Source organism: Sminthopsis crassicaudata, chromosome 5 (assembly GCF_048593235.1).
Source record: "Sminthopsis crassicaudata isolate SCR6 chromosome 5, ASM4859323v1, whole genome shotgun sequence".
Lineage (NCBI taxonomy): Eukaryota > Metazoa > Chordata > Mammalia > Dasyuromorphia > Dasyuridae > Sminthopsis > Sminthopsis crassicaudata.
The window spans coordinates 146,872,124-146,899,347 of NC_133621.1; the positions used below are offsets into that span (position 1 = coordinate 146,872,124).

Sequence of the window (27,224 nt, forward strand, 5' to 3'; positions counted from 1 at the left end):
GTTAAAGCAACTAAGAAGCACTTCTCAAGCCCATCTATGGTGTGATCCTAGAACATAGGGATCCTTTCACCAAAGAAGTGGTTACATTTCAGCAAAAGATGACTACATTTTAGCCAAACTTTGTTGCCATCTTCTTTTTATATTGATGATGAAATAGAAGGAAACAAAAATTAGTACCACTAGATCTCATACAGCATGTTCAGTTCCCATCAGTGACAATGATTCCCTCCCAACAATTAGTTCAACCATAGCACATGAAAAAAACACAAAGCTTCCTTAAGATCATTAAAAAAGAATGACCAGTAATCCAGACACAGAAACAAGTGATGTCAATGAGGAGGTGGGGCGGAGGCAGAAGGATGTGACAGTAAACAAAGTAGGAACTTCAGTCAATCTGGAAACATTTCAGAGATTGTGAAACCCATTTCCAAGAGAACTAAAGTCAACTAGTGTCATACCACCCTCATGCTTCTAATTAAAGGCACCTTTAGTTTAGTGCCAATGGGAGGAAGCTTCAGCTGTAGATAGGGAAAGTTTTAAATGTCCCAAAGAAATTAAAATAAAAGACTATATTCTATAGTATTATTAAATAAACTCGGGCACTGTCCGCCTGAGGTTAGAGATAATTTCATTCTGACAACTATTGTGAAACTGTACTTATGATGGCTGCAGCTTGTAGTGACAATGTAAGTTTAAAGCAGTTCTTAAAAAATGAAATGTAATGATAAGAAATCATTCAAAAGATTTTTCTGAATCACTGACAAGAGAAATATAAATCAAGTATCTAAAATGTCCATATGATATCTGATCATCCCAATACTTGGCATATATCTCAAGTAAGTCAAAGACAAAAAAACATCATTCACACTAAACACACTAAAATATTTATAATAGCACCTTTTATAGTAACTATAAAAAAGCATGAAGAACAAAGTAGATGCCCAGTGAATGGCTAAACAAATTGTGATACAAAAATATAATGTACCAAAAATGTAGTGTACTATGAGAAATAATGAATGTGAAGAATACAGAGAAGATAGAAGATTTATACTAACTGATGCTGAGCAAAGAAGGAAAGCTAACCATTGTATACCTAGAGAAATAAGATCCCAGGAGTAAATGACTTCCTTACGTGCACACTGGTGTTAGAAGCAGGCCTCTACGAGATTGGCCCAGTCAACCAAGTTCATTTATGGTGATAATTCAGTCATTTAAGTCGAGTCCAATTCTTTATGACCCCATTTGGGGTTTTCTTGGCAAAGATATTAAAGCAAAGACACTAGAGCACCATTTTCTTCTCCAGCTCATTTTACAGATAAGGAAACTAAGGTAAATAGGACTAAATGACTTGCCTACTGTCACATAGCTAGTAACTGCCTAAGGGTGAATTTGAACTCAAGAAGACTTATTTTCTTGACTCCAAGCTTGGTACTCAATCCTACTCCACTACCTAGCTGCCTGCCAATTTCACACTAATAACATTAATATAGTATAACAAATCCTCACCTAAAAATCATAAAATCCCATTTAAAATTATTTGGATAATTGGCATGAGTAAAATATAACATTTTTTCATGGATCATCCATGTTTGCCATTGTACTAATTGGATTAATGCCCTGAATACACTTTAGTAAAAAATCTATAAAAGTCAGAAAGTGACCCAACATCCACAGTGGAAAATCAAAAAAGATGGAAAACTTATCTTGCAACTATAGAGACAACTCCACTGGGTGAAAACAACATGCATATATTTTACGTAGATCCTGCAGATAGACAGACAACTAGCCCCAGAAGTGAGTAGAAGAGATTTGCTAAACTCTGTTTGGAAAATCTTAATACTTTCAATGCTTTCCAGACCCTTACTAGTACAAAAGCCCAATCTCTCTAATATTGCTATTTTCTCAATGCTGCTAAATGGCTGTAAATTATAGAATATTACAATCTGACCCAAAAGGAAATGAGAAGGTGCATTAGGATGAGGGCAGGGATAGTCTTGCTTCTCTATTTGTACCCTTAGAACATAACCCAGTATTTTGCCTACAGTAAGTGCTTAATACATGCTTTATTTATTCATTCATAGTGAGTACATGATTTAAAGTTGGCAACAAAATGTTACTAATCTTGATATATTTGCAAGTTGAATGAAATATATTCTCAAGGAACTCATAACTAAATAAGGAGGTGGTCCAGTCATAGAGTAAGAGTGAAAAAAAAAAGAAATTGAACCCCTAAAACACGGAAGTATCAAAGGAAGACCTCCAGCATTTTGGAGGGATCTTCTACAGAAGGGAAAGATGTCACCCAGTGGCTTACTCAATGATTAGTGAATCCTTGTCCAGAACCTCTGTATTCTCAGAAGTCCCAACCATACTGCTTCCTTCCTTCCTGGACCTATTCTTTGGTCAGCATCACCTCCATACTCTTATAATTCCCCATAAGAGTACCCCATTTCTCTCATCTACTATCCACCTTCCCTTTATGTGTTGTCTTCCTACATTAAAATCTGGACTTTTGGAAATCTGGGACCAATTTGTTTGTATTGTTTTTATATTCCCAGCACTTAGCACAGTGCCTGATATGCAGTAAGCACTTAATCTTTATTTATCTAAGAATTGCATAAGATGAAAAGATGTAAAGAGAATGATTTCTCATCATAAACATTTACTCTCCTAGGACAGATCACAAATCTAGCTAAGTATAAGTTCTTGTGGAATTGACTGTGGAAAAAAATTATTTAAAAAAAGGAATTAATTGCTCATTGTAAAGTCATTTATTCTAACATTGTGTCCTATATAAATAATTCACAAAATTAGTACTGATTTTACTATTTAGATAAAGGGCCAAATGGTCATCTTTTAGATTCACTGAGATTCCACAAAGGAATATAAATAGGAGAGCCCAGAATGAATTCTACATAGATTTTCCTCTTCTCTCCACTAATAGGAGAGAAAAAATGAAACCTCAGGAGAACCTTTCTTACTAGCTAAAAGTTAAGTATTAATTCAGGTCTTTTCTTACCTACTGTCCATGCTTCTAAGTTGGAAATTACCCTAGGTTGGAAATGGAGAAAAATTGACTCATGTTATTCACAAATATGAGCATTAAGAGAAAAAAAGGGAAGGCTCTAATATTACACAAAACAATTACTACTTAAATATCTCAAATTCTAAAGAGTATGGTAGAAATTGCTCTCTTATCTGCCAAGAGCTTAACTTGGCCAAAAAAGTGACAAACAATTATAAAATCACCTAACATTTTTTCATTTTAAACCTCTGTAGCAATTTATAACAATTATACATCTCATCTATTAGAGAGAATAGAAACAAAAGATAGAAGAGAGGCCAGAATTTGGCCTACACTTCTATCCCCATGAGACGAGTAGAAATTATACTAATTAAACCTTCAAAGTAAGGTCAAGCTTGCTGTAGCAATCTCAAAGCCTACCTATTACTGGTAGGGGACAAGTGAAGGTTAACAAGGCTTAACATATAAATACTTTCTTAGCATTCTCCTTATTATAGCTACCTTCTTCCCACCCAAAATTACCTTCTTTTATAATAAGATCCAGATTCATAAATGCAATTAATGGACTATGGTGCTGAGTATACACAATTGAAGAAAGAGCTATCTCAATCATCTATTGTTAGCCTGATTCAGTAAAGTTATTTCAAAGAATGACATCTGGCTTATTAAATATAGATGATAATACATAGGGTTAACTTACTTTACAGCATTCTCAAGAATGTTCCTGAAATATACAGTAGATCTTCTTTTTCCCCTTTTCTGGAATGAGATATGTTAAAGAAGTGAAAGGTAAAAGTCATATGGATAGTGGATAACTTTCATATTTATAATAAGGTGTCCCAAAAATGAGGGGGAAATGGCTATTTGTTTAGTCCCCCAAAGCTGGAACAATGAGTTTGAGAATAAGCAAGGATAATTGATTTATATTAAAAAAAAAAAAAGCATTCATATAATGTATAGAATGTGCCAAGCATCATGCTAAATGCTTTACAAATGCTGTCTCAGTTGAGATACACAACACTCCTGGAAAGTAGGTGCTATTATTATTCTCATTTTACAGTTGAGGAAACTGAGGCAAGCAAATGGACTTTAAAAGTTAAGTGATTTTCCCAGGATCTCATAATTACTAAGTATCAGAGGCTATATTTAAACTCGTCTTCCTGACTTCAGGTCCAATGCTCTATTCATTGTTTCACCTAGCTGACCATTACCTCCCACCAGTAGGGGAATTTTAATTTTAGAAATCTCATCTAAGGATATGCACAGCACCCCATAGTCCCATATCCCTTAGCCTCCAGGAGCAGCATGGACTATTGGAAAGATTGGGTTCTAATCCCAGCTCTGCCATTGACATTGCAATCTTGGGTAATGTAATCCCAAACTGGGCTACAGCTTCCTCATTAGCAAATTGAATGGACAAGGGAAAATGTTTTTAAAGCTCTTCTAACTCTAAAGATATATTTTCATCTTCTGTTTTGTGTTAATATAGGACTGCTACTCAAAGATTTCATTGACCTTACATACCTCCTCTGAAATTAAGTTTCTCCACTCTCTCCTAACCACATTGTTGCTATACTGTAAATGTGGTTTAGTACATTTGACATATTCCAAATTGGAGTTCAGTTTTTCCCAGTAGCCCTTAAAGCTTTGTACCTGTAAAATATAAAGACATAAACATAGCTCAAAATTAGGTCCAGGTGTTCCCCTAATTCTTATTAATAAAAAATAAAGATAAGCAATTAAGGCTTCTACTACATAAGCTAAGAGAGATAAAACTAAAACACAGAAGTATCAATTGGTCAATTAACAAGTATTTATCAAGTGCCTGTGATGTACCAGTCAACACACATACAGAAGCAATAAAGAATTTATTCTTTACCTGACACATGATGGTACTCTAAGTTGGAATGTTTTGCTACTCTGTCCCTCTGCTGCACTTTGATTTCATTAGTGAGGGTGCTACTTTCACCAATTCAATTCTTGTGCTATTCTTGCCCATATATTTTTCAAAATTCTTCATATCATGCCTACTTAATGTTGTGAAGCCTTGTAAGAATATACAATCCTAGAATTTGAATTTGAAGGGGTTGGTAAAATGCTTAACATAGGGTCCGTGAATTTTTTTTATTGTGATAACTATATTTAACAGAGTTGGTTTCCTTTACAATCTGATATGGTTTATTTTGTGCATTTAAAAACATTATTCATCAATTTAATCAGACTAACAAAAGGAACCATGATATAAAAATAGATTAAGAACCCCTAATCTAACCCAAACTTTCCAGAGCTAAGGAAATTAAAGCACACAATATTGTTGGTTCTTTTAATGTCTGAGCTAACAGATTAACTCTCAGACCTGCATAATGACTCTAAAACTTAAAAAAAAAAAATAACCTCCTTCATTTTCTTTCCATCTCATAATCCAGAGCTCTCATTTTTATATATAGTGAATAACCTGAGACTTTTATACTCATAGCCTAATAATTTATGACTAAGCAGGGAAGCTTAAATTAAGGCTTCATTTCCATGGCAGGGGTGATAATAGTAGTTATTCATAAATAGCAATATTTAGTTTACAAAGCAGCATTCCCCTGTGGGGTAGGTATTATTAAGTATCATTATTTCCATTTTAAAGCTGAGGAAATTGAGGCACTGTAAGGTTCAGTAATTTGCCTATGGCTTACACCAGATCTAAGATTTGATCTTATGTTTCTAAGTTCTTTTGCTTTCTACATCATCATGGTCCTTCACTATGGATTTCTGTGTCTCATGATATGCCCCAATCCATAACTTTTAAAGTCACAAAAGAATGTTATGCAAAGTTGTGACTTTTTAGGATTTATTTTATCCATTAAGCTTTTTTTTTTTTCCAAAAGCCAGACATAGCTAACAAGTTAGAGCTAGGACTTAAACATAAAAAGTAAATTAAAATAGTCTCGTAGTCACCAAGCAATACATCAAAGCAGAATGGAAAAACAAAGTACAAATGCATTTTTGGGACAATGTAGTTCAGTGGGAAGAACATTATATTTGAAATTATTAGATTTAGGTTGGTGATGCTGAGTGAAATGAATAGAACCAGAAGATCACTGTACACTTCAATGCTGTATGAAGATGTATTCTGACAGAAGTGGATATCTTCAACATAAAGAAGATCCAACTCACTTCCAGCTGATCAATGATGGACAGAAATAACTACACCCAGAGAAGGAACACTGGGAATTGAATGTAAATTGTTAGCACTACTGTCTATCTACCCAGGTTACTTACACCTTCGGAATCTAATACTTAACGTGCAACAAGAAAATTGGATTTATACACATATATTGTATCTAGGTTATATTATAACACATGTAAAATGTATGGGATTGCCTGTCATTTAGGGGAGGGAGTAGAGGGAGGGAGGGGATAATTTGGAAAAATGAATACAAGGGATAATGTTTTTTAAAAAATTACTCATGCATATATACTGTCAAAAAATTATAAATAAATAAAATTAAAAAAAAAAAAGAAAGAAAGATTTAGGTTGGAATTCCAGCTTTTAATTGAGCAAGTCATATAACTTTGAGAGGAGCTCCATTTTTTCCATCGTTAAAATGGACTTTAAAATTATTCAATTTAAATCTTTAAAGTACATTTTACTAAATGATCTTTAGAATCCTTTTTATACTTTAAATCCTATTAACATTTAAGCATCTACTATTCTGGTACTTAAATTTTGGATATTTCAAGAGAAAATATTAGAGCAAGAAAAAAATTCATTTAATAATTTGAGGGCTATGACAATCATGAAAATACATGCTGTCTTCCTATACTAACACAATGACAATAGAGTATTTTTTTCCTATTCATAGTGAAAGATGTGCATTCTATTCACACTTCCTTGTCCAGATACCCTCGTGACTGATAGCTTGCATTTATGAACTTTCTGGCTAGTGTTTACAGTTCATACAATCTGTGACCATGGAACTGACTGAAGATAATTGCTCCTTGTGGGGATTGAACTCATATTCCTGGCTTCATTTTAAGACAGAATGGAGCACATGAATAATGTAAACAAAAATAGCACAAGGCAAAAATCTCTTTTCCTGGATATTTTATAATATAGTCTCTTAAAATTATAGGATAAAATATAATGTATTGAGTGGCTATCATGTGCCAGGTACTGTGCTGGAATTACAAATTCAAAAGCACAACTATTCCTCTCCTCAAGAAATTTACATTTTATTGATGGGAAACCACAGATACAAAATGTATCACAGTGAATGCAAAAAACAATGTGTCTGTGTGGGAGAGGAAATGTAGAGGGAAGCAGGAGGAGAGGTATCAAGAAGAGATGGCCCTTGAACTGAGTCTTGAAAGGATTCAAGAATTCCCTGAGAAAGGATAGTCTATACACTGTTAGTAGAGAAACACCATTAGCTATCATCATAATTCACATTGTAAAGTGTTTTAGAGTTTGTAAAAGATTTTTCTCAAAACTCTGTGAAGTACATAGTTCAATATTATTACTCTCACTTTACAGATGAGAAAACAGAGGCTCTGAAAGGCCAGGTGACATAGCTAACAAGAGCTAGAGTTGGATTTAAACCTGGTTTCAATTCATAGTCCAAGAGTTTTTCGAATCACAATGGAGCCTCCATAGAACATTCTAAAATCATACTATTGCAACCTGTAATTTCAGAACCCTGACATACACTCCACTAACAAACATTTATCAAAGAGATTGTAGACACGATCTAGCATGGTAATTTGGAACATCTGATTTTAACCATGATTCTGCGGATTACCTTTCCTTCATCTTTCCTTGCCTGTGAATTCTAAACAAATCTATTATGATTCATCCTACATTTCTTCCTCATTTCCCTGCTTCTTTCCCAAGGTATAATTAAAACAGTGTATCCCATACAGTGAGAATTGAATAAATGTTTTTTGAATGGAAATATTGCACTAATGGGGAAAAAAACTAACTCATCAATGGTAATCTATTACTGTGGCACTTCCTTTGCTGGGAAAAGAAGTCACTTCAGGAGTGGGTGGGTAAAATAGAATTTATAAACCTGGAATATAAAATAATTAAGTGGTAATGACCTGACATCTAGTGGTCAGTTAGGGTAACTCTTCTGAGGACAAATTATTACTTATGATCTATTAAAGATAAATAGTACTGACCATATTTGGAGCAGAAAGAGATCTTATGCATCATATTATTCATCTATCCCATTATATTGATGAAGGAAGTAAGGTCTACAGAGGTAAAAGTGCTTGCCCAAAATTATATAGATAGTAAATGGAAGGCAGGATTAGCGTCTAGGATTGATGACTTCAAATGTAGTGATCTTTCTCCCATATCATATTCAGTATTTGTATCTTCATTTTTGGGACCCTGTCACATGGCTTTTACCTACTAGAACTAGTGCTTCTAACTGCACAAAGAACAAATGGTGCATATCTAAGAAGTACTTCATGTTCCAAAATCATCTTTTCTAGTTCCTATCTAAAACTCCCATTTTCTTAGGGTGTTATTCTCAACCAAGTAACAGGAAAAAAAGGTAAAGGGTGAATTATTGGAATGAAATAAATGATACAGAGGTGTGAATAGTAGATACTAGAAGGTGTTAAAATACCAATTGCCAATTGAGTGTTGTTGTTAATAACTGTTATATGAATGGGAAAGTATGCAGGGAGGGAGGAAAGATGCATGGAAGGGGAGAGAGGAAGAGAGAAGGGAAGGAAAGGGGAAAAGAAAGAGACAGAGAGAGAAAGAGAGAGAGGTGAAGAAAGGGGAAGAGAGAAAGAGAAGAGAGAGAGAAAGACAAAGAAAGGGAAAGAGAGGGAGAAACAGAAACAGAGAGACAGAGAAAGAGAAAGAAAGATGAAGAGAGAAGAGGAGAGACCGAGACAGAGATAAAGAGAGAAGAAAGGGAGACAAAGACAGAAGGGTGGAGAGGGAGTGAAAGAAAGAGAGGGAAAGACAGACAGAGAGAGACAAAAACACACACATATACACATACATAGAAAGAGACAGAAAGAGAAAGACACAGAGAGAGTCAGAAAGAAGAGACAGAGAGGGAGATAAAGAGAGGGGGGAGAAGAAAGAGGAGAGAGAGGGAAGGGAAGGAGGAAGGGAGCCAGGGATAGAGAAAGAGGGAGAGGGAGAAGGAGAAAGAGAGGGAGAGGGAGAGGAAAAAGGAGAGGGAAAGGGAGAGGGAGAGAGAGAGGGAGAGAGAGAGGGAGAGGGAGAGGGAGAGAGAGAGGGAGAGGGAGAGGGAGAGGGCAATTGTAGGGTAGAAGACCAGAAGACTTCATGTGAGATATGATACTTGTTCTGGCTGTTGAAGAATTAGTAGGATTTAGAAAAGATAAAAAGAGAGAAGAGGGCATCTTAGGTTGTGGCAAGGAAGGGAAAACCTATTATGAAGAAAGGTTCAGAAACATGATAGTCAAAGAACTGAAGAAACCAGCTAAACTGGAGAAAGGAATTACAAATTTGAAGCAATGGGAGACTCTTGAAAACTGGTTTGAGCAGGATCTTGAATACTTAAGATTTTGAAGGCGGATTTTGAATATTTAAGATTTTGGGGCAATGAAAAATTCCTCATATGCTATCCAGTAGCAGTAATCACCATATCCTACCTAGGTTAAGGTGAATACTAGATTCACATAAAACTCAAAATATAACCAATTTTTAAAATTATCTTCAGTATGCCCTAAGTCAGGGACACAAAAGAAAGAGAACCTATGTTCCCTGGCCAAAGGAAATTTGGTTTCTAATTGACTATACAAACTTACTATATATATTATGTATTAGAAGGGAATAAACCCATGAAGATAATGCCAATTAAATGCCTCAATTCTGAGAAAAAAAAAAAAAAAAGTGAAGTCCAGAAGTAATCAGAGCAGGGTGAAGATAATTAAGAAAAGCTTACTAGAGTCAGGAAATTTTGAAACAGATATGAAGGAAAGAAGAGTAGGGATTCAAAGTCTTTCTGCTTAGTTTAAAAACATCTCAGTTTTCTCATAAGATTAGATAGACATATATGGTATAGTAGATAGAGGGGTAGCCTCAGAACTGGGATGCAATTCCTTTTTCATATCCTGTCAAGCACCCCAGGAAATTAAGATTAAGCCCCTTCTACTACTACAAAAAATTATATGGGTAACATATCAATACCTATTTATTGTTGTTGTTTTTCAATTGTGTCTTTTGGCCCAATTTTGGATTTTCTTGACAAAAATACTGGAGTGGTTTGCCATTTTCTTTTCTAGCTCATTTTACAGATGAGAAAACTGAGGCAAACAGGGTTAAGTGACTTGCCAGGGTCACACAGCTAGAGTCCAAGACCAGATTTGAACTCAGATTTGTCCAGCATTCTATCCACTGTGTGACCTAACTAGTCTATTCCTAATCAATACTTAATGCATTCTCAAATATTCATTTAGTCAAAGAGTTAAATTAAAATCTTGATTCTCTTGGAGGAATTGGATTGCCAGATCCTCTTCACAATTTTTATATAGTGCTCATTTCTAATTAGTGCCAGGAGAAAACATCTACCTTTCATCTCTAAAAGGCATGTTGGCAGCAAAAATATCTTCTGATTAACTGAGAAACTCCTGTAGAGAAGGGAGCCTGCCTAGAAAGAACGGTTTGATTCTGTGCCCAAAGAAAGAGTTGGCAAAGTTGAAACACTGATCCAATCTTGCTAGTCAGTGGACTTTAAAATCACTGATTTATCTCAGAAGTAGCTATTATTTGTGACATTTATAAACAGGCTGACTTTCTTATCTCCCAATACAGACAGATTTAAAAAAAAAATTAAAAAGTATGTCTCATATAAAAGAAGTACACCGTATTAATCTGAGCTCCTCTGCACAGAGACATCTATCCTCTAGAAAGAAACAAGTTGGTCTTCTGTGGGGCCTTGATGCTATTGAGGCCACTTTATGCCAGTATTATTGCAGTGGTTAGAATAAGGGTGACAGTTTATGGTCATATATAAATAGCACCTTCACCGTGTTCCAGAAAAGCCATTATAAAGGCATATCTGCTTAACTATAAAGCTTCAGAATGATAAAAACTAATTTTATATAGCTTTATACTCCAAAACTACCATTTCTTTTAAGGTGGATGTCCTTAGGATGGTCATTCACAGGCCTGATTCAACTATTGATCAGAAAATAAGTTTTGACCTGCTTCTTTTTTTCAGATCTAGATCTGTTCACTTCTCCTTAAGTGGCCCAATAGTCACTTGATTTGAGTTCACCATACTGGTGCCAGACTTAATGTAGACACATAATTGGCTTTGAGCCTGCTGCAGCTCAAAACCGTCAAGCTCAAGTGATCCCTCAGCCTTAGCCTTCCAAAGTGGCAAGGATTACAGGTATGCTCCACTATATCCTATTCTTTAAAAAGCCCACTTTGCAGTTGATTATTGTAGATTTAGAGCAACTAGGTAGCCCATTAAAATGTTGGACTTCAGGTGTGTGTGTGTGGGTGTGTGGGTGTGTGTGCACCCCTGAGCAAATCACTTAATCTTTCCCAATCTCAATTTCCTCATTTTTAAATAAGGATAATAATGGTACCTAACTCATTGAATTGTTGTGAGGATCAAATGAGATCACATGGAAAGCAAGCTGCAAAAATAAAGGAACTACATAAATGTAGCTATTACCTGGTACTACTATTAGAGACATGATACTGTTTACATTTCTCAATTTTAAGTGCTAAATGCACGTGTTATGTCTTCAGCCAAGACTTAATGGAGGCTGCAAGATGTTAAGAAATAATAATTTAAAAAAATTAAAACTGGGATTTTTCTTCTCTTTTGGCCTTAAGCCTCAGCCTTTTCAAGTATCAGTCTCTTTGTGCCTCTGTTTTTACTACAATGGAAGATTTATGGGGAAGCATGCACAAGATGTACAATGTTGAACAACAAAAAATGTCAAACTCTGTGCTGGGTGCTAGATCATTGTTATGATGAAGTCACATAAATAGTGGTCACCTAAAATGGAAAGTGAGATTATGGGAAAGTTGCTCCAATGGCAGGAGGGGAGGAAACCTGAGAAATAATTTATCAGCTCAAGGAAATTGGCCTAAAGGTATGGTTATTCATTAGACCAAAGCTTCTAGAGAATTAAGGTGTTAGGAAAGAGAAAGTTAGAAATTCAATACAAGGCCAAGGGGTCATAAATTTTACTAATTTAACAAAAAGGCTAGTAAATTAACTATGCCAGAGGCTAATAACCTCATTGTAAAAATGAATTAGAGAAAAAACTCCCAGAAAAGAAGCCATGGAGATGTCAGGAGAAGGCCAGTAGAGGTCTCTGCAAAATCAGGAGAGGAAAATCCATCTGGCCATGAATCATTAGAATATTTCCCTAAGAAAAGGAGAGGTCCTCTTCTACCAGGGTTCCTAAGACATGAAGCAAGGAACAGAAAGGGGGGGAAAATGTCAACACAGAATAAGATACATGCTCTATAAACTCATCAGTTCTTCACTTCATCTTTTTTTTTGTTTGCTCGTTTGTTTTATTTTTCCCTTCATTGCTTTGTTAAGCTCCTTCAAGAAGAGATTTGTCTACACCCAGTGTTGTGGAACTAATGTACCAATAAATTACAGAGATGTTTTGGAAAATACCTGATAGGTTATTTGATCCAAGACTTTTATTTTACACATTAGGGCACTGAATATCAAAGAGGTAAAGTCGCTTGCCAAAGTAAACATTTTTTTTAAATTTTAATAGACATTTATTTAACTTAATAGATATTTATTAAGCACTTACTATGTGCCAGGCAGGCGGTACAGTAGAGAGAGTGCCAGATCTGGAGTCAGGAAGACTCAGCTTCTGAGTTCAACCATGGCCTCAGACACTCCCTAGCTGTATGATCCTAATCACTTAACTCAGTTTGCCTCAGTTTCCTCATCTATAAAATGAGCTGGAGAAAGACACAAACCACTCCAGCATCTTTGCCAAGAAAACTCTAATTGGGGTCACAAACAATTGAAACAACAACAAAAAATGCCAAACATTGTGCTACGAGCTAGAGATATAAAAAAAAAAGGCAAAAAGCAATCCCTACCTTTAAGGAACTTATAAACAGTAAATGATAGAATACACACACCTTCTATCTCCAAAGCCAGCAAAGCACACTTTTCTCTGCACCATACTGGTTCATCCCCAAAATCATTTGTGATGTCTGAAAAATCCCACATATCCTAAATCTTGGTTGTTAGTCTGTAAAAGGGAAGAAAACCATCCTAGTCTGGAAACCATTTATATATATATATATATATAGGGAGCTGACATGGTATCAAGGAAAGAAGTCCTGGATTGTAGACTTCTTTTGTCACCATCTAGCTGAATAATCTTAATTAACTAAGATCTACTATCGGGGTCTCCATCGTATCATCAATAAAATGAGGAGGATGAACTAAAGTTTAATGTGCTTGCTTTATTTCAGAAGGAGATGGTGGCATAGGAGTAAATTTTAGATAAAGAAAAGCCAGCTAAGTTTCATTAGTAGAGAGTTCTGGATAATAAGGCTAGAGTCAGGAAGATCAGAATTCAAATTTTGCTTCAGATATTTAAATAGCTGTGTGACTCCAGACAAGCTGTTTAATTTTTCTGTGTCTCAGTTTCCTCATCTGTATAACAATACAGTCAAACTCAATGGCTTCTAAGGTCTAATATAAGCCTATGATTCTATTGGGAGGGGGGGGGGAGGAAGGCGGGGTATGAGCCAAGGCATAGAGGCAAAAAAAATCTCAGAATGTGTTTAAGCAATAGCCAGTAATCTAGATTAGCTGGAGCCTGGGTTCAAGATCGAGTTTAGAGGACATTAAAACTTAGAGGGTGGTATATGTATGAATGGAAGGGAACAAACATTTATTAAGTGTCTACTATATGCTGAGATGCTGAGTGCTTTAAAAATATTATCTTGTTTGATGTTTAAACTACAGAAAAGGGAGAATAAGACAAGTAGAAGAACTAGAACAGAACAATTTTATAAAAGTCAAGTTAAGAAAGAATATGAAAGAGAAAGGGGGAAGAGTGTCAAGAAGGAAGGAAGGAAGGAAGGGAGGAAGGAAGGAAGGAAGGAAGGAAGGAAGGAAGGAAGGAAGGAAGGAAGGAAGGAAGGAAGGAAGGAAGGAAGGAAGGAAGGAAGGAAGGAAGGAAGGAAGGAAGGAAGGAAGGAAGGAAGGAAGGAAGGAAGGAAGGAAGGAAGGAAGGAAGGAAGGGAGGGAGGGAGGGAGGGAGGGAGGGAGGGAGGGAGGGAGGGAGGGAGGGAGGAAGGGAGAGAGGGAGGCAGGGAGGGAGGAAGGGAGGGAGAGAAGGAGGGAGGGAGGGAGGGAGGGAAGGAGGGAGGAAGGGAGGAAGAGAGGGAGGGAGAGAGGAAGGGAGAAAGGGAGGAAAGGAGGAAAGGAAGGAAGGAAGGAAAGATGGAAGGGAGAGAGGGGGAAAGAAAGCAAGCAAGAAAGCAAGCAAAAAAGAAAAAAGAAGAAGGGAGGATGGAAGAAAAGAAAAGAGGGAAGAAGGGAGGATGGAAGGAAGAGAGGGATAGAGGGAGGAAGGAAGACAAGGAAGAGAAAGAGAGAAAAAGAAAGAAAAGCAATGTATACACACTAGAGATCTGAAGGTTAATGTACAGTCTTTCTGTTCTTTTATGGAACATGAATATGCTAGTTTTAGTTGGTGTTTATTCATTTCAAATTATAAGTAAAAATAAATAAATAAATAACTCAGAAAGAGACGCAACTATACTATGGATTTAAAACTGAAAGAGGCCTTAGGATCATTCAGGTACAGCCATTTCATTTTAAAGATGTATTAAGGAAAAGTAATGTCAGCACCTAGCATAGAGGAAGTAGGTAAGGGACACCAGGACTAAAAACCTCCAGATCTAGATACTACCAGTCTGACTGGCAGACAACTTTAATTGAGAAGGCATCCAGTTACAATCTCTCCAGCAGTGCTGACTCAGGGACTAGTCTCTGTACCAATTTCCATCCTGTTCCTAACTATCTTAAAACAGGAAAGTAAAGAGAGGTCATACCTCTTAAAATCTACCTCAGCTACAAAAATAACTAGTAGCTTGTCTTACTTGGGAATAAAAAGTTAGAAAATAATAAATAATTTAAAAATATTTGGAGCTAAATGATTTAAAAAGCCTATTTTTTCTTAGAATGAATGAGATGAAAAAGGAAGAAAAGGGAGAAAAAAAATTTTAAAAAGAGGTAGGAAAAGGTGGAAGGAAAAAGCTGGGAGTGGGCAAAGGGAAACATAATAGACAATTTTTTTTTTTAATTTGCTTTTTTCCTCTCAGGCAGGGACTAGTCCATTTGTTAAAGAAATACATTGAAGAAATAGGAAAACTATTAAACGAAATTTTTTCTTCTTTGTCCCTCTTCCCCCACTCCCTCTCACAGCCCACACCATAGTAGGGCAATCAGCTACCCCACACTTCTGCCCAGTAAACATAGCTTTTTCTGTCTATGATTAAACTTCCCTCTTGGGAAACCAAAAAATCATAACCGCTAAAACCCTTTCCCCAGCTGCTGTTTTTCCCACCCCACTGCAATCACAGTGACCTCAAAACACTTTCCCAGCTTTCCCGCCAGCTGTCTTGGTCCCTGGTCCTAATATTAGTGTGTCCAAAAGAATCAAAAAGTCAATAACGGAAGAAAAGCACAGTAAGCTGACATGCGCTGCTTACTGCCAGAAATTGAGATTTCCCAGTACATGCCAGCCTATAATTAACAGGAGGCACTGCCAAAAGCAACAAAGGATCTTCAAGGAAACTGTGCTAAAATACTCCCTAGTTTTTAATTACATACATATCCTTCTCTACTCCCTCCTTCTATCTATTGTGCTTGACAATCCTTCTGAAACCACTGGATTCCAGAGACATGAATAGATGCAGTTCATGGGCAGGAAGGGGTGTGCGAGATGATTAGAACATATCTTAAGCCAACATTTACAATCTCTGAATGCACTGACAGGCTGCTCTTGAAATGAGAGGGGAGCTGATAGGTCCTAACCTGAGTGTCTGTGATTGTTTCTAAGGTGGGCGTGTGGGAAATGGCCGTGGAAGTGGGGCAGAGAAAGAAGAAACAAGCATGAAGTTTACATCAGGCTTAAATTTATAGGGGTATCAACTCCTCTTCTTTTAGTGTCTCTGATTATTTGATTGGATGTAAAGATAGGAAAAAGGAGTGGCCCAACGTAGCAAAAGGGGCAAATGGCTATGAAAGTTAGGCTGATAAAGATAAGTTAAACTGGCATATTTACTATTTTGGCAAAGTCTAGATGTCCACAAAATTAAGAGTAGTAGTTTGGTGGCACAGTGGATACAGCATCAGGCCTGAAGTCAAGATTACCTGAGTTCAAATTTGACCTCAGAAACTTACTAGCTGTGTTTCCTCATCCATTAATGGTACTTACCTCCCAGGATTTTTGTGAGGATAAAAAGAGATGATAATTGGAAAGTGTTTAGCACAGTGCCTATCACATAAATATAAGTGCTATATAAGTGCTAGCAATTGATGATTCAAGTTAAGCTCTTCTGATTTTAGGAAACTCTCCTCAGTACAGTAACTTTTTAAAAAGGTTATGATGGTTATATAATCTGTATTGCTTACTGTCTCAAGGAGAGGATAGAAAAAGGAGTAAAGCATAGAATTTGGAATTCAAAATTTTTTAAAAAATGGATGTTAAAGATGGCTTTCATTTGTCATTGTGGGAACAGATATTACTATTTATAGTCTAAAAAAAAAAAGGTTATAGTGCTGTATACAGTAGGTACTCCTCGATTCAAACTGGGCAAGGAGTTCTCCATCATTCATTCTGCCCTCTACCATACCTGTTAAGCATCTTATAACCTTTAATTTTTAACCTTGAAAAGAGACAAGATCAGTCACTTTATGTTTCAGATCACCACCAGGATCTTACCTTCATTCGAGGTAATAAGATCTCTTCGGTCACCAAGGTTATTCCTGGAATTTCCTATAGTCAGAAAAAAATTGTTAAATGTCCATTGACACCAACTCACTACAAGTTGAAGGTTGCAGGGAATGCTTTTCATTCATGGATGAGAGACTCTGTACCATTTGTTTTGAGCAAAACTCAGGCTAAATAAACATCATATAATTTTCTAATCTCTACCCAGAAGATGCTGAAAATAATTTATCTCTGAGGTCAGACAAGGATATGTTCTCCTATACATATACATATATATATATATATATATATATATATATATATATATATATATATATATATATATATATATATATATATATATATATATATATATATATATGTGGGGGGGGGAGTTGGAGCAGTATATACAATTTTTTTTAGATTATTAGGAAATGAAGCAAGTTACATTCTCCTCATCAAATGATTTAGAATTGTGCATACAGGAAACACAGCCATAAAATCAAGAGAAAGTATTTTCTATCTATAAAGATTCTCAAAATTGCTTTTCTGATCTTATTTATGTTATTTTATATTGACTAAGAAGAAGTAGTAGTAGTAGTAGTAGTAGTAGTAGTAGTAGTAGTAGTAGAAGTGGTAGTAACAGCAGCAGTAGCAGCAGCAGCACACATTTACAAAGCCCTTATGGAATTTGTATTCAAATACAACCTCAGACACTTACTAGTTGTGTGACCCTGTTATCTGTTTCTTCATCTGTAAAATGGGTTATAGAAGGAAATGGCAAACCACTCTAATGCCTTTGCCAAGAAAATCCCAGATAGGACACAATTTACAGAACAAGAACAATCTAGTTCTTACTATATTCTCTGCTAAGAGTTTTATAGTTATTGTCAAATTTGCTCCTCACAGTAACTCAGGAGATAGATGCTGTAATTATCTTCATTTGATAAAAGAGAAAATTGAGGCAGAAACAATTAAGTGACTTATGCAGAATAACATAGATAGTAAGTATCTGAAACTGGATTTAAGTTCAGGCCTCTAGCATATACCTACTGGGCCACCCAAATGCTTTAAATACCTTAAAGCTAATCTAGCTTACCCCCTTATTTTATAGAGGAAAAAAAATGAGACCTAGAGAGATTCTTCAAGAATATACAGATTATAAAAGGCAAAGATAAAAATTTAACCCATGTCCTCTCTCAATCATTCTGCCACATATCCCCTCTATGATTAGTGGTAAGACTTCTTATATTATAGCATCCTCTACCATAATGCTTGAAGTAAAGAACTGTTCAGACATAGATAGTACCTCATTATCATAGCAATTACACCATGAAAGTTAATCCTAGGGAGACTAAGTGATAAAATTCTGCTAAGTAGAATTAAAACAAAATCACAATCAAAGGTTTATTATAAAATATACTTCATTTCAAATCCACCAAAAATATACATTATTTTTAATCACATGTTATAAAACTATTTTAGTCTACTTGTTTAAAAATGTTTTTGATGAAAGATGGAAAAAACCATTTGTAAGTAAACATTATATACCACTAATAATAGTTGTCAATTGGAACTTAAATATCCACAACTAATATTACTGGCACACAACATTCTGAAGAAGCAATGCATCCTAGTTTACAAGTCAGTTAATTGATCTATCAATAGCAATTTCTTAAGGACCTATGTTCCAATCACTGTTATATTTTGGAAATGCAAATAAGGCAAACAATTACAAAAATTATAGTGGTTTAAGGTACCAAAGGGAGACAAAAAAAATTGGTCACTCCTTCTACCAGAGTTATCTAGGGAAAACTTTTTTTTAAAAAAAGTTATTAAAGTCTCACTATGGTTTCAAATTATTTATAACATTTTTATTTAAAGATAGTAGCAGCTAGCTGGTGCAATGAATAGAGTGCCAGGCCTGGAGTCACAAAGACTCGTTTTCCTGAGTTCAAATGTGACCTCAGATACTTAACCCTGTTTGTCTCAGTTTCCTCATCTATAAAATGAACCAGAGAAGGAAATGGCAAACCACTTTAGTATCTTTGCCAAGAAATCCCCAACCAAACAATAAGACACAAACTAAATGACTGAATAAAAACAAAACCTAATGATAGCAAATCTTATTATCCCTAAGACTGCTGTGGAATATAAGAGTAGTAGTAATTAGTATTTATGTAACACTTAAAGGTCTGCAAAGCACCTTACAAATATCATCTTACTATGTATTATCTCATGACAACCCTGAGAGATAGATGCTCTTATTTTCCCATTTTACAGATGAGGAAAATGAGGTAGAGTTAAGTGACTTGCCCAGTATTGCCCTGCTAATAAGAGTCCCTGAGGTTTCATTTGAATGCAGGTTTTCTTAACTTCAGGTTCAACATTCTCCAAACTGCAGCATTATCTTTCTCTTGTGGGTACAGAAGGCACCATATTGTTTGGTGTCCTTGTAAATATGGTACTGTATTATTCTTTTTTATGTTGCCATATAGAATCAAGGTGAACCTATTACTTCTTCTGTGGATATAAACCAACAAATCTTTATCTACTGCATATTTACTAAGTGCCCAGCCAGCACTATGCACATTTACAAATTTAGGAAATAAGAGGTTAACCAATGTATATAATTGCTAAAGACAAACCATTTAAAGTAAAACATTAGCTCTTTAACTAGAAAGTGGTTAAGTGGTTTTCTAAGCAAATTTCTTAGCATATGCAAATATTGAAGTTACATTTTTTATGTCTATTAAAATGTGCCTTCTCATTTCCCCAAGAATAAGGCAAGAAGGACATCACTACAAACCATTTTCCTTTATCCATCCAAGTTAGAGGCTCTTCTTCCTAAGGTAATTCACTCAGATGATATCCAGCTAATATATGTATATGTAAAATCATATGGATAAGTTAACCTCTAATACTCTACCTCCTTGGCGCTGATAATGAGGTATTCAAAAAAACTAGGGGAAATAAGTAGGGTGATTGGGGAAGGACAAAGATCATACATTTCCTGTCTTCAATGTGGTTTAACCTGTAAACTTCCTGTTGAATTGCTACAGATTTTGCATTTATTTTCAGAATGTAGTTAAATAAAAGGGATGAAAGGACAGGATGGTAAGGAGGAAAATTGCACCATACAGACTGAGAAGTTGGCAACTGTATAAATCCAGTCTGAAGTAGGAAGAAGGGCTTTTAGAAATATGTAAACATTAGGGCTCTACAAAAGTTTGAATAGTTTAGAGATTAACTTATTTTCCATTTTGCTTCAAACATAGTTCATATTTACTTTTCAAGGACTATTTTCATATACTAAACTCTGCTCAGAACGACTCCCACTTGCTTCATGAATACAGTTTAAGCTATTTAACCTGGCATTTGAGGCTCTTCGCAATCTGGCCCCCAGTCAACCAACAAACTCTAAGTAAAGTTAGAAGCAGTATGGAATAATAGACAGAGGTCAAGAAGAATTGGGTTGAAATCCAGACTCAGATACTTAATGTCTGAGCAAGTCACTTAATCTCTCCATGGCTCACTTTTTTTCACATGAAATTAAGGGCAACTGAAATAGGTGACCTCTATAGTTGCTTCCAGATCTAGATCTATGACTCTTTGAACTCCCATTTAAGAATTTATTGTGTATAAGACTCTGAAGATACAAATAATAAATGAAAATCAGTCTTAGTTCTTTAGATATCTACAGGTTTTTGTTTGTTTATTCTTTTGAGGCAAATAAGATTAAATGCCTTGTCCAGGGTCATAGAGCTAGTAAGTGTCTGAGGCTACATTTGAACTCAGGTCTTCCGTTACTTACTGTCCCAATGTCTATGTTTTTTAGACATTTTCTCTTTTCATATCCCAGCAAAATTAAACTATTCCCTGTCTTCCATTCATGTTCCATGCTTTTCCCTCTTTACATTTTTCCTTCCCTTTCTACTCATTGGAATCCTATATATCCCTTAAATTTCAGCCCCAATACTATTTTCTATGTGAAGATTTCTTTGATTTCCTCAAGAATCTCTTTTCTCCTTAAATTATAACACCTGACTTGGAGATTTTATTCTATTATCATGTAACATTTTGTATTATAGTTATCTGTGAACTTGTCATATCACCCTACTATGTTATAAATTTGATAAGAACATGGCCAGTGTCTTATTTTACTAATCAGTTTTATCAACTATAAAATGGAAGATAATAATTAAATGAGATAATGGACATAAATAAAGTCCTTTTTTATAAGGTTATACAAATTTAATCTGCTCTTCTCACTGCAGACATCCTAATGTAGAGAAAGACCGACAGGCTTAAAATCATGGTATGTGGGTTTGAATCCTGGCTTTGACATTTACCAGATCTCTCACCATGAACTAATCATTAAACTTTATGAGCTTTAGATTCTATATCTGTAAAATGGGAATATTTGTGTTATATACTTGATAGGGTTGTTTGAGGGAGAAGAGAGCTTTATAAACCTTCAAGACAATATGCTCTATCTAATCTTTATACCTCTTCTCCCTTTCCCTATCCAGCACTAGGACAGTACTCTATATAAAAATACATAATAATGTTGAGTGGAATTGTTAGTAAGAATATGGTATATATTGTATAGTAAATATAGTAAGTATAATAAGAGTGCTGTATGTTGATTCAAAGTGCTTGAGTTCAGATCCCACTCTTTACTATACAGACAATTCATAATCTTCTTATGTCTCAGTTTCTCCTTTTGTAAAGTGAGTGGTGGACTGGATAAACTTTGAAATTCCTTCCAGTATTAATTCTAAGAATGTTAAATGTGAAGGATTATCATTTAAATCATTACAGTATTCTCAATAGCTTGGTAACTTCAAATGGATTCCATCTTCTTTGCATCAATTTTTGCCTCAACCACTAACAGTTCAGTCCTGGTATATAAATGCAAAAGGAGAAAAAACAGGGCAGCTTTCAGACACATTGTTTTTACTTTCCTAGTTACACGAATCACGAGTGTGTTACACTGTGCCCCAAGAGGAAAGAGTTCAGCCTCTTCATTTAGGCTTCCTAATAGGAAGAGAGTACATTTGATCGGATTGCATTTGCTTTATAGAAGTTGCCTTGTCCCATATCTTGATGCTCCACCAATGGCTGCATTTTTATAAGTTACTGAGTCTTACCAAATTGAAGTTTTGGGAACTTTGAGAATGGATCTATATATTAACTCTGATTTCTAGATAACTTCATGGAACAAAAGAGCACATAAGACAATAATATCACTGACATCATTAGTGAAGAAGAGTGAAAGAAAGGAGAGCCACCATTACTATAGCTCTTTCAGCAACATTGATGAGATCAATCACATTATTCTAATACTAAGTGTATTATAAAAACATCTTAGTATCTTATTCATTAAAAACTATATTGACTTACTTTATTCCAAGAATGTAATGAGGAATATGGAAGAAGTTTATCCATATTGTTAATATCCAGACAGAATTTCCAGTATAAGGAGGCTAGATGGATAAAAAAGAGAATGTTTAATTATGACAGTATAGAAGAAGTTGCAAATCATCAGAAAAACATATTTTCCATGGCCTCTTCCCTCACCTCTAAAAACTATCCAACATGTTGATTTTAACTATTTATTATACTTTGAAAACTGTATTATGTTATATTATACTTAAAACTGTCAGTTCTTAAGTATAAATTATATACAAATGAAATAAACATATTTTAATACTTGTTTTATTCTATGAACTGAAAATGAAATAAAATTTAAATATTAAAAGTAAATTTAAAAATTCAAAAATAAATATACATGATAAATATATTTTCACAAGTTATTTGGTGCTCACATAAAACAAAATTAACAGAGGAATTTTATGCTATTTTTATGAAAGCAACTCAAGGCTATTCTAAGAAGATTATAACTTATAAAAAATCATTCACACAAGACTAGGATCACAACACATCGATCTCTAAGTAACTATTGATTTCTACCTAGTCACAGGAGAATGAAATTTAATTAGCCACTGACTACAACAGTCAAAATAAAAACACTCCTAAGCATCAATAAACAGACTGAGGTATCATAATTTACTGTGTCCCTGAAAGCAAAAGGATCAAATATTTAAACTGCAGTATCAGCCATACCTACCAATTAAAAATTCCTGAATAGGATCAAATGCATAACAGGTCTTCATGTTCTCAAAAATCCATTGAATAATCTTTAAAGAATTAAGAAGTTTAAAAAAATCTATTAGTATTTTTAAAGACAAATCAATGTGTTACATGGCTAATTTTAATTCAAATTTCTATTTAGAATTTTTTAAAAATAGACATAGTTCTTTGCCATTTCAAAGGCCCATAATGTAAGATTCTGTTAGAGATGAAATTTTATTATAATTCATTCATTTATCCTACACGTATTTATCCTATTAGGCATTTCCAAGGACATCACGACAAAGACAAAAATAGTTCCTGCTCTCAAAAAAGCTTATAGTCTACCACGAAAATGAAGTACTTCTGACATATCTATCTAATAAATCCTTTGAGATAAGGTCTAAGACAGATTTGCCTTAAATTGAATTCCACATTGTGATGGGTCTTATTACATTTATATGATCTATGTCCACAGGTTTAGTATATTTCTTACATCGAGCAAATGCTCAGCCCCACTCATATCATAATCACTTTGGTGACAGATATTTGAGACTCTCATCATTTTATTAAACATCTACTATGTATTTATGTTAGATAGTGATAAGTATATAGATATTAAATTTAAATTAAGACAAAGGGAAATCTAGATTATACATACATATTTATGGTTCTACTGTTCAGTAAAGTTAAATGAAGGTGCTATAATTGGGGAACTTGAGAACAAAGTGGAGGACTATGGTAAGGAGAAGAGGTGAAAAAACGTAACTAGCAACTCACAAATAATAATAACAAGAATATTTTCAACTACTGAGAATATTCACAACTATTTGCTATTCCATATCTAGATTTTAAAGTATAAGTTCCATTCTAACCTGGACTTCTAAGACTCTTGGATTCCTGCTTTGTGCCAGCAGGCAATTCAACACAGCCAACCTTTCATAGTCCAAAGGGCTGCTCCATAGGAAATGTAACAAAGATGATTGGTTAAAGCTCACTTTAAAGAGCTTTCCAGAGCACCAGTCCCAAGCCAAGGCCCCTGAGAGTGACTGTAATGGACCATCAGGAAGCAAGTTCATCTTTTCATTCTTGCCTAGGGAGGAAGACAGAGGAAAAGAAATGGAATCAACGAAGGCAGGAAACCACCATCACTCAACTAAATATGAGGTGCCCATTTTTTTAAAAATTGGCACTGTACCTGTAATAAACAGACTGTGGCACATCAAATCAGGATGCTGAGTGTTAAGAAGATGAAAGAAATGGCCAGGCAGGTAAACAGCCACATAACAGTCTGTCAAAAAGAAAAACACTATCTTTGTTTTTGCAAAATCAGAGTTCAGAGCTTTTTAGATGAACATCAATTCAGGAATCTGGGATTAACCCCAATAGAAAGATTGCCAATTTTTTAAAGCAGTATCACAAAACCACAGACTTCCTATCAATTTAGAGCCAACCACTTGACGAAGATGAAGGCAACAATAATGATGGATAATTACATAGTGCTTTAGAGTTTGCAAAATACTTTACAAAAATTTATCTCATTTGAAACTGTAAGGTAAAATGAGCCCCATTTTACAGATCAGGAAATCAAGGGTCAGCATTTATATACCCTTTTTTGGTTTGTTTGGGGTTTTTTTTGGGGGGGTGAGGTAAGTGGGGCTAAATGATTTGCCCAAAGTTACACGGGTCCTCCTGACTTAAGGGTTGGTGTTCTAGCCACTGTGCAATCTAGCTGCCCCCTTTATTTGTCAATAGATGAAATAAAATCAGAAATAACTGAATTTGCCTACTTTTTGATAAACTCCAAAAATTTAAAATTGCTTTAGGAAGAAGCTCCTATTTTGTAAGAATTTTCAGGAAAGCTGGAGACAATTTAGCAGAAATTAGAGCTGGATCAAACAAAACCTCAAAGACTATTTAGTTTAATACTCTCATTTTAGATACAAAGAAACTGAGGCCCAAAGTACTTACTCAAGTAGTAAGCAATAGAGGTGAAATTTGAACTCCACAATCAGTGATCTCTCCCCTGTACCATGCTGTCTCTTAATATCTTATACTATATACCACAAAAACAAAACTCAAAAATGGATGCATAACTTTAATATAAAAGGTCAAACCATACAAACAAACAAAAAAAAACTAAAACAACAACTAAAGGAAAACCAGATGGGTTACCTCTCACCATTTTGGGTAGGAAAAGAGTTCTTAACCAGACAAAGGATAGAAACAAACATAAAAGACAAATTAATTTTGATTACATGATATCAGAAAGTTTTTATTCAAATAAGTACATACAGAACAAGAAGAAAAGCAATTGATTTTGATCAGGAAAAAATCTTTGCAATAAATATCTCTGATAGGAATTTGCTATTTAAAACTTATAGGTATTTAGCATGCATATATAGGGCAAAGATCCATTTCCCCACTCAATTCAGAAGAAGTCAAAGAACTTGAACTCTTCTTAAAAGAATTGAACTCTATTAACAAATATGAGAGATTTCTCCAAATAACTAAGAAAAACAAAATAAACAAGTGAAGAATTCACCCAACAAACTCCTAAAGCTGTGAATTGGAATGTACCCCCTCTTCCCCTCTGCCTTAGTTTCCTTAGCTTACTTCGAGATTCAGCTCAAATCCCTCCTTCTGAAGCTCTTTCCTGCTGTTCCTTGTCAAGCCCATCCCCTCCTCCCTACTTCCTAGGATATTCCAATTATTCTGCATGCATCTTGAATGTGTCCAAGTCAGTTATTTGTTCTGTTCCCCACTAAAATATGAGCTCCTGGAAGGCAAAGACTAGTTGTGCTTTTCTTTGTATGCTCAGCATATAGCACAATGAGTGGTCTATAGTAAGGGGTTATAACTTTGCAGAAGAGAGTGCAGCTGATGACTTTGTGTGGCTCTGCCTCACTTAAAATCTAATTAATGTGCAAATCATGATATCAACCCCATGATGTCATTGGCCCTCTTTGAGAATGAAGGATGAACAACAACAATGAATGCTTATTGACTAACAATCTCACAAGTGATTATGAATCCCAAAAAAGTCAAAGAATAAAAAGAATGGTTTTACATAAAACAAAATAATGATAGGCACATTTTATTTATTATAGAAAAACTGGAAGCAAAGCGGGTGCCCATCATTTTAGGGATGAATAAACAAATTATGCTATATGAATGAAATGGAATATTACTGTAATGAAAAGAGAAACATGGGATGACTTATATGAAAAAATACAAAGGAAAATAAGCAGAACTAAAGAGATAGATTATAATAACATATAAAGTAACAAGAAAAGCAAATGAAATCAGGATTAATTCAATTAACTATATTGAAACCTGATGACTGACTGGCTATACAAGCCTGATATGGGTGATGAGGACAGATATATTTGCTGCATTGTGCTTGACTATCTTTGTTAGCATGGGAGTGTGAACAAGTGTGGAGATGGGAGATAAATGCTATATAGGATGATATGAAAAAGATGGCATTTTTATATGAAAGAAATGAATAAATTGTGGATCCTATACCTATCAAGTGCATCATGACTGAAATTAGTTTTTAAACTATTGCTATATCCCATATGTGACAGGTTAATTTTATAAATACAGTTAATACTACAAATAGTAACTTTTACTCCTAAATTAAGCTGCTTTACCTCTCTAAAGGAATGCAGAAGAATGGGAAAGAGGTAGACATTAGATACCTCTGCTTTATTTTTCTCTTTAGACACTTCTACTTCTAACTTCTTAAGTGTTCTAGGCAACTCTCCTAAGACTATAACATTCAGAGAAGGTACCAGTCTGCATTGGTTGGGGGAATTTTCTCAACTGAAGTTCATTTTATCAATAAAATAGCAAATCCAGTGTATCTTCGTCTCTGCATATGTCCATCTCCCTATATAGATATGTGTGTATTTTTACTGTCTGTGGGAGTATATATATCTATCTCTCCTGTCTCTGCCTCTCTGTCTCTCTCTGTCTCTGTCTCTTTCTCTCTCTCTCTCTCTCTCTCTCTCTCTCTCTCTCTCTCTCTCTCTCTTTCACACACACACACACACACACACACACACACACACACACACTCTCTCTCTCTCTCTCTCTCTCTCTCTCTCTCTCTCTCTCTCTC

The 27,224-nt window shown here is 35.0% G+C and overlaps 1 protein-coding gene across 5 annotated transcripts in view; it reads right to left on the reverse strand.

The window, feature by feature from the left end:
* Positions 1–27,224, reverse strand: part of GSAP (gamma-secretase activating protein) — a 102,383-nt gene that overhangs the window by 24,639 nt on the left and 50,520 nt on the right. For 4 of the 5 annotated variants that reach the window (XR_012482418.1, XM_074268462.1, XM_074268459.1 and 1 more), the window contains 8 exons: positions 24,297–24,389; positions 23,974–24,191; positions 23,097–23,166; positions 22,370–22,452; positions 16,976–17,029; positions 4,550–4,678; positions 3,726–3,784; positions 3,020–3,051 (listed from right to left, as the gene is read on the reverse strand). Coding sequence is in view for 4 of the 5 variants with exons in the window: in XM_074268462.1 (XP_074124563.1) it covers positions 3,020–3,051; positions 3,726–3,784; positions 4,550–4,678; positions 16,976–17,029; positions 22,370–22,452; positions 23,097–23,166; positions 23,974–24,191; positions 24,297–24,389 (738 nt within the window). In the remaining variant the exon portion in view is untranslated. The remainder of the gene's footprint in view (positions 1–3,019; positions 3,052–3,725; positions 3,785–4,549; positions 4,679–16,975; positions 17,030–22,369; positions 22,453–23,096; positions 23,167–23,973; positions 24,192–24,296; positions 24,390–27,224) is intronic. The other variant, XM_074268460.1, reaches the window with a different exon arrangement.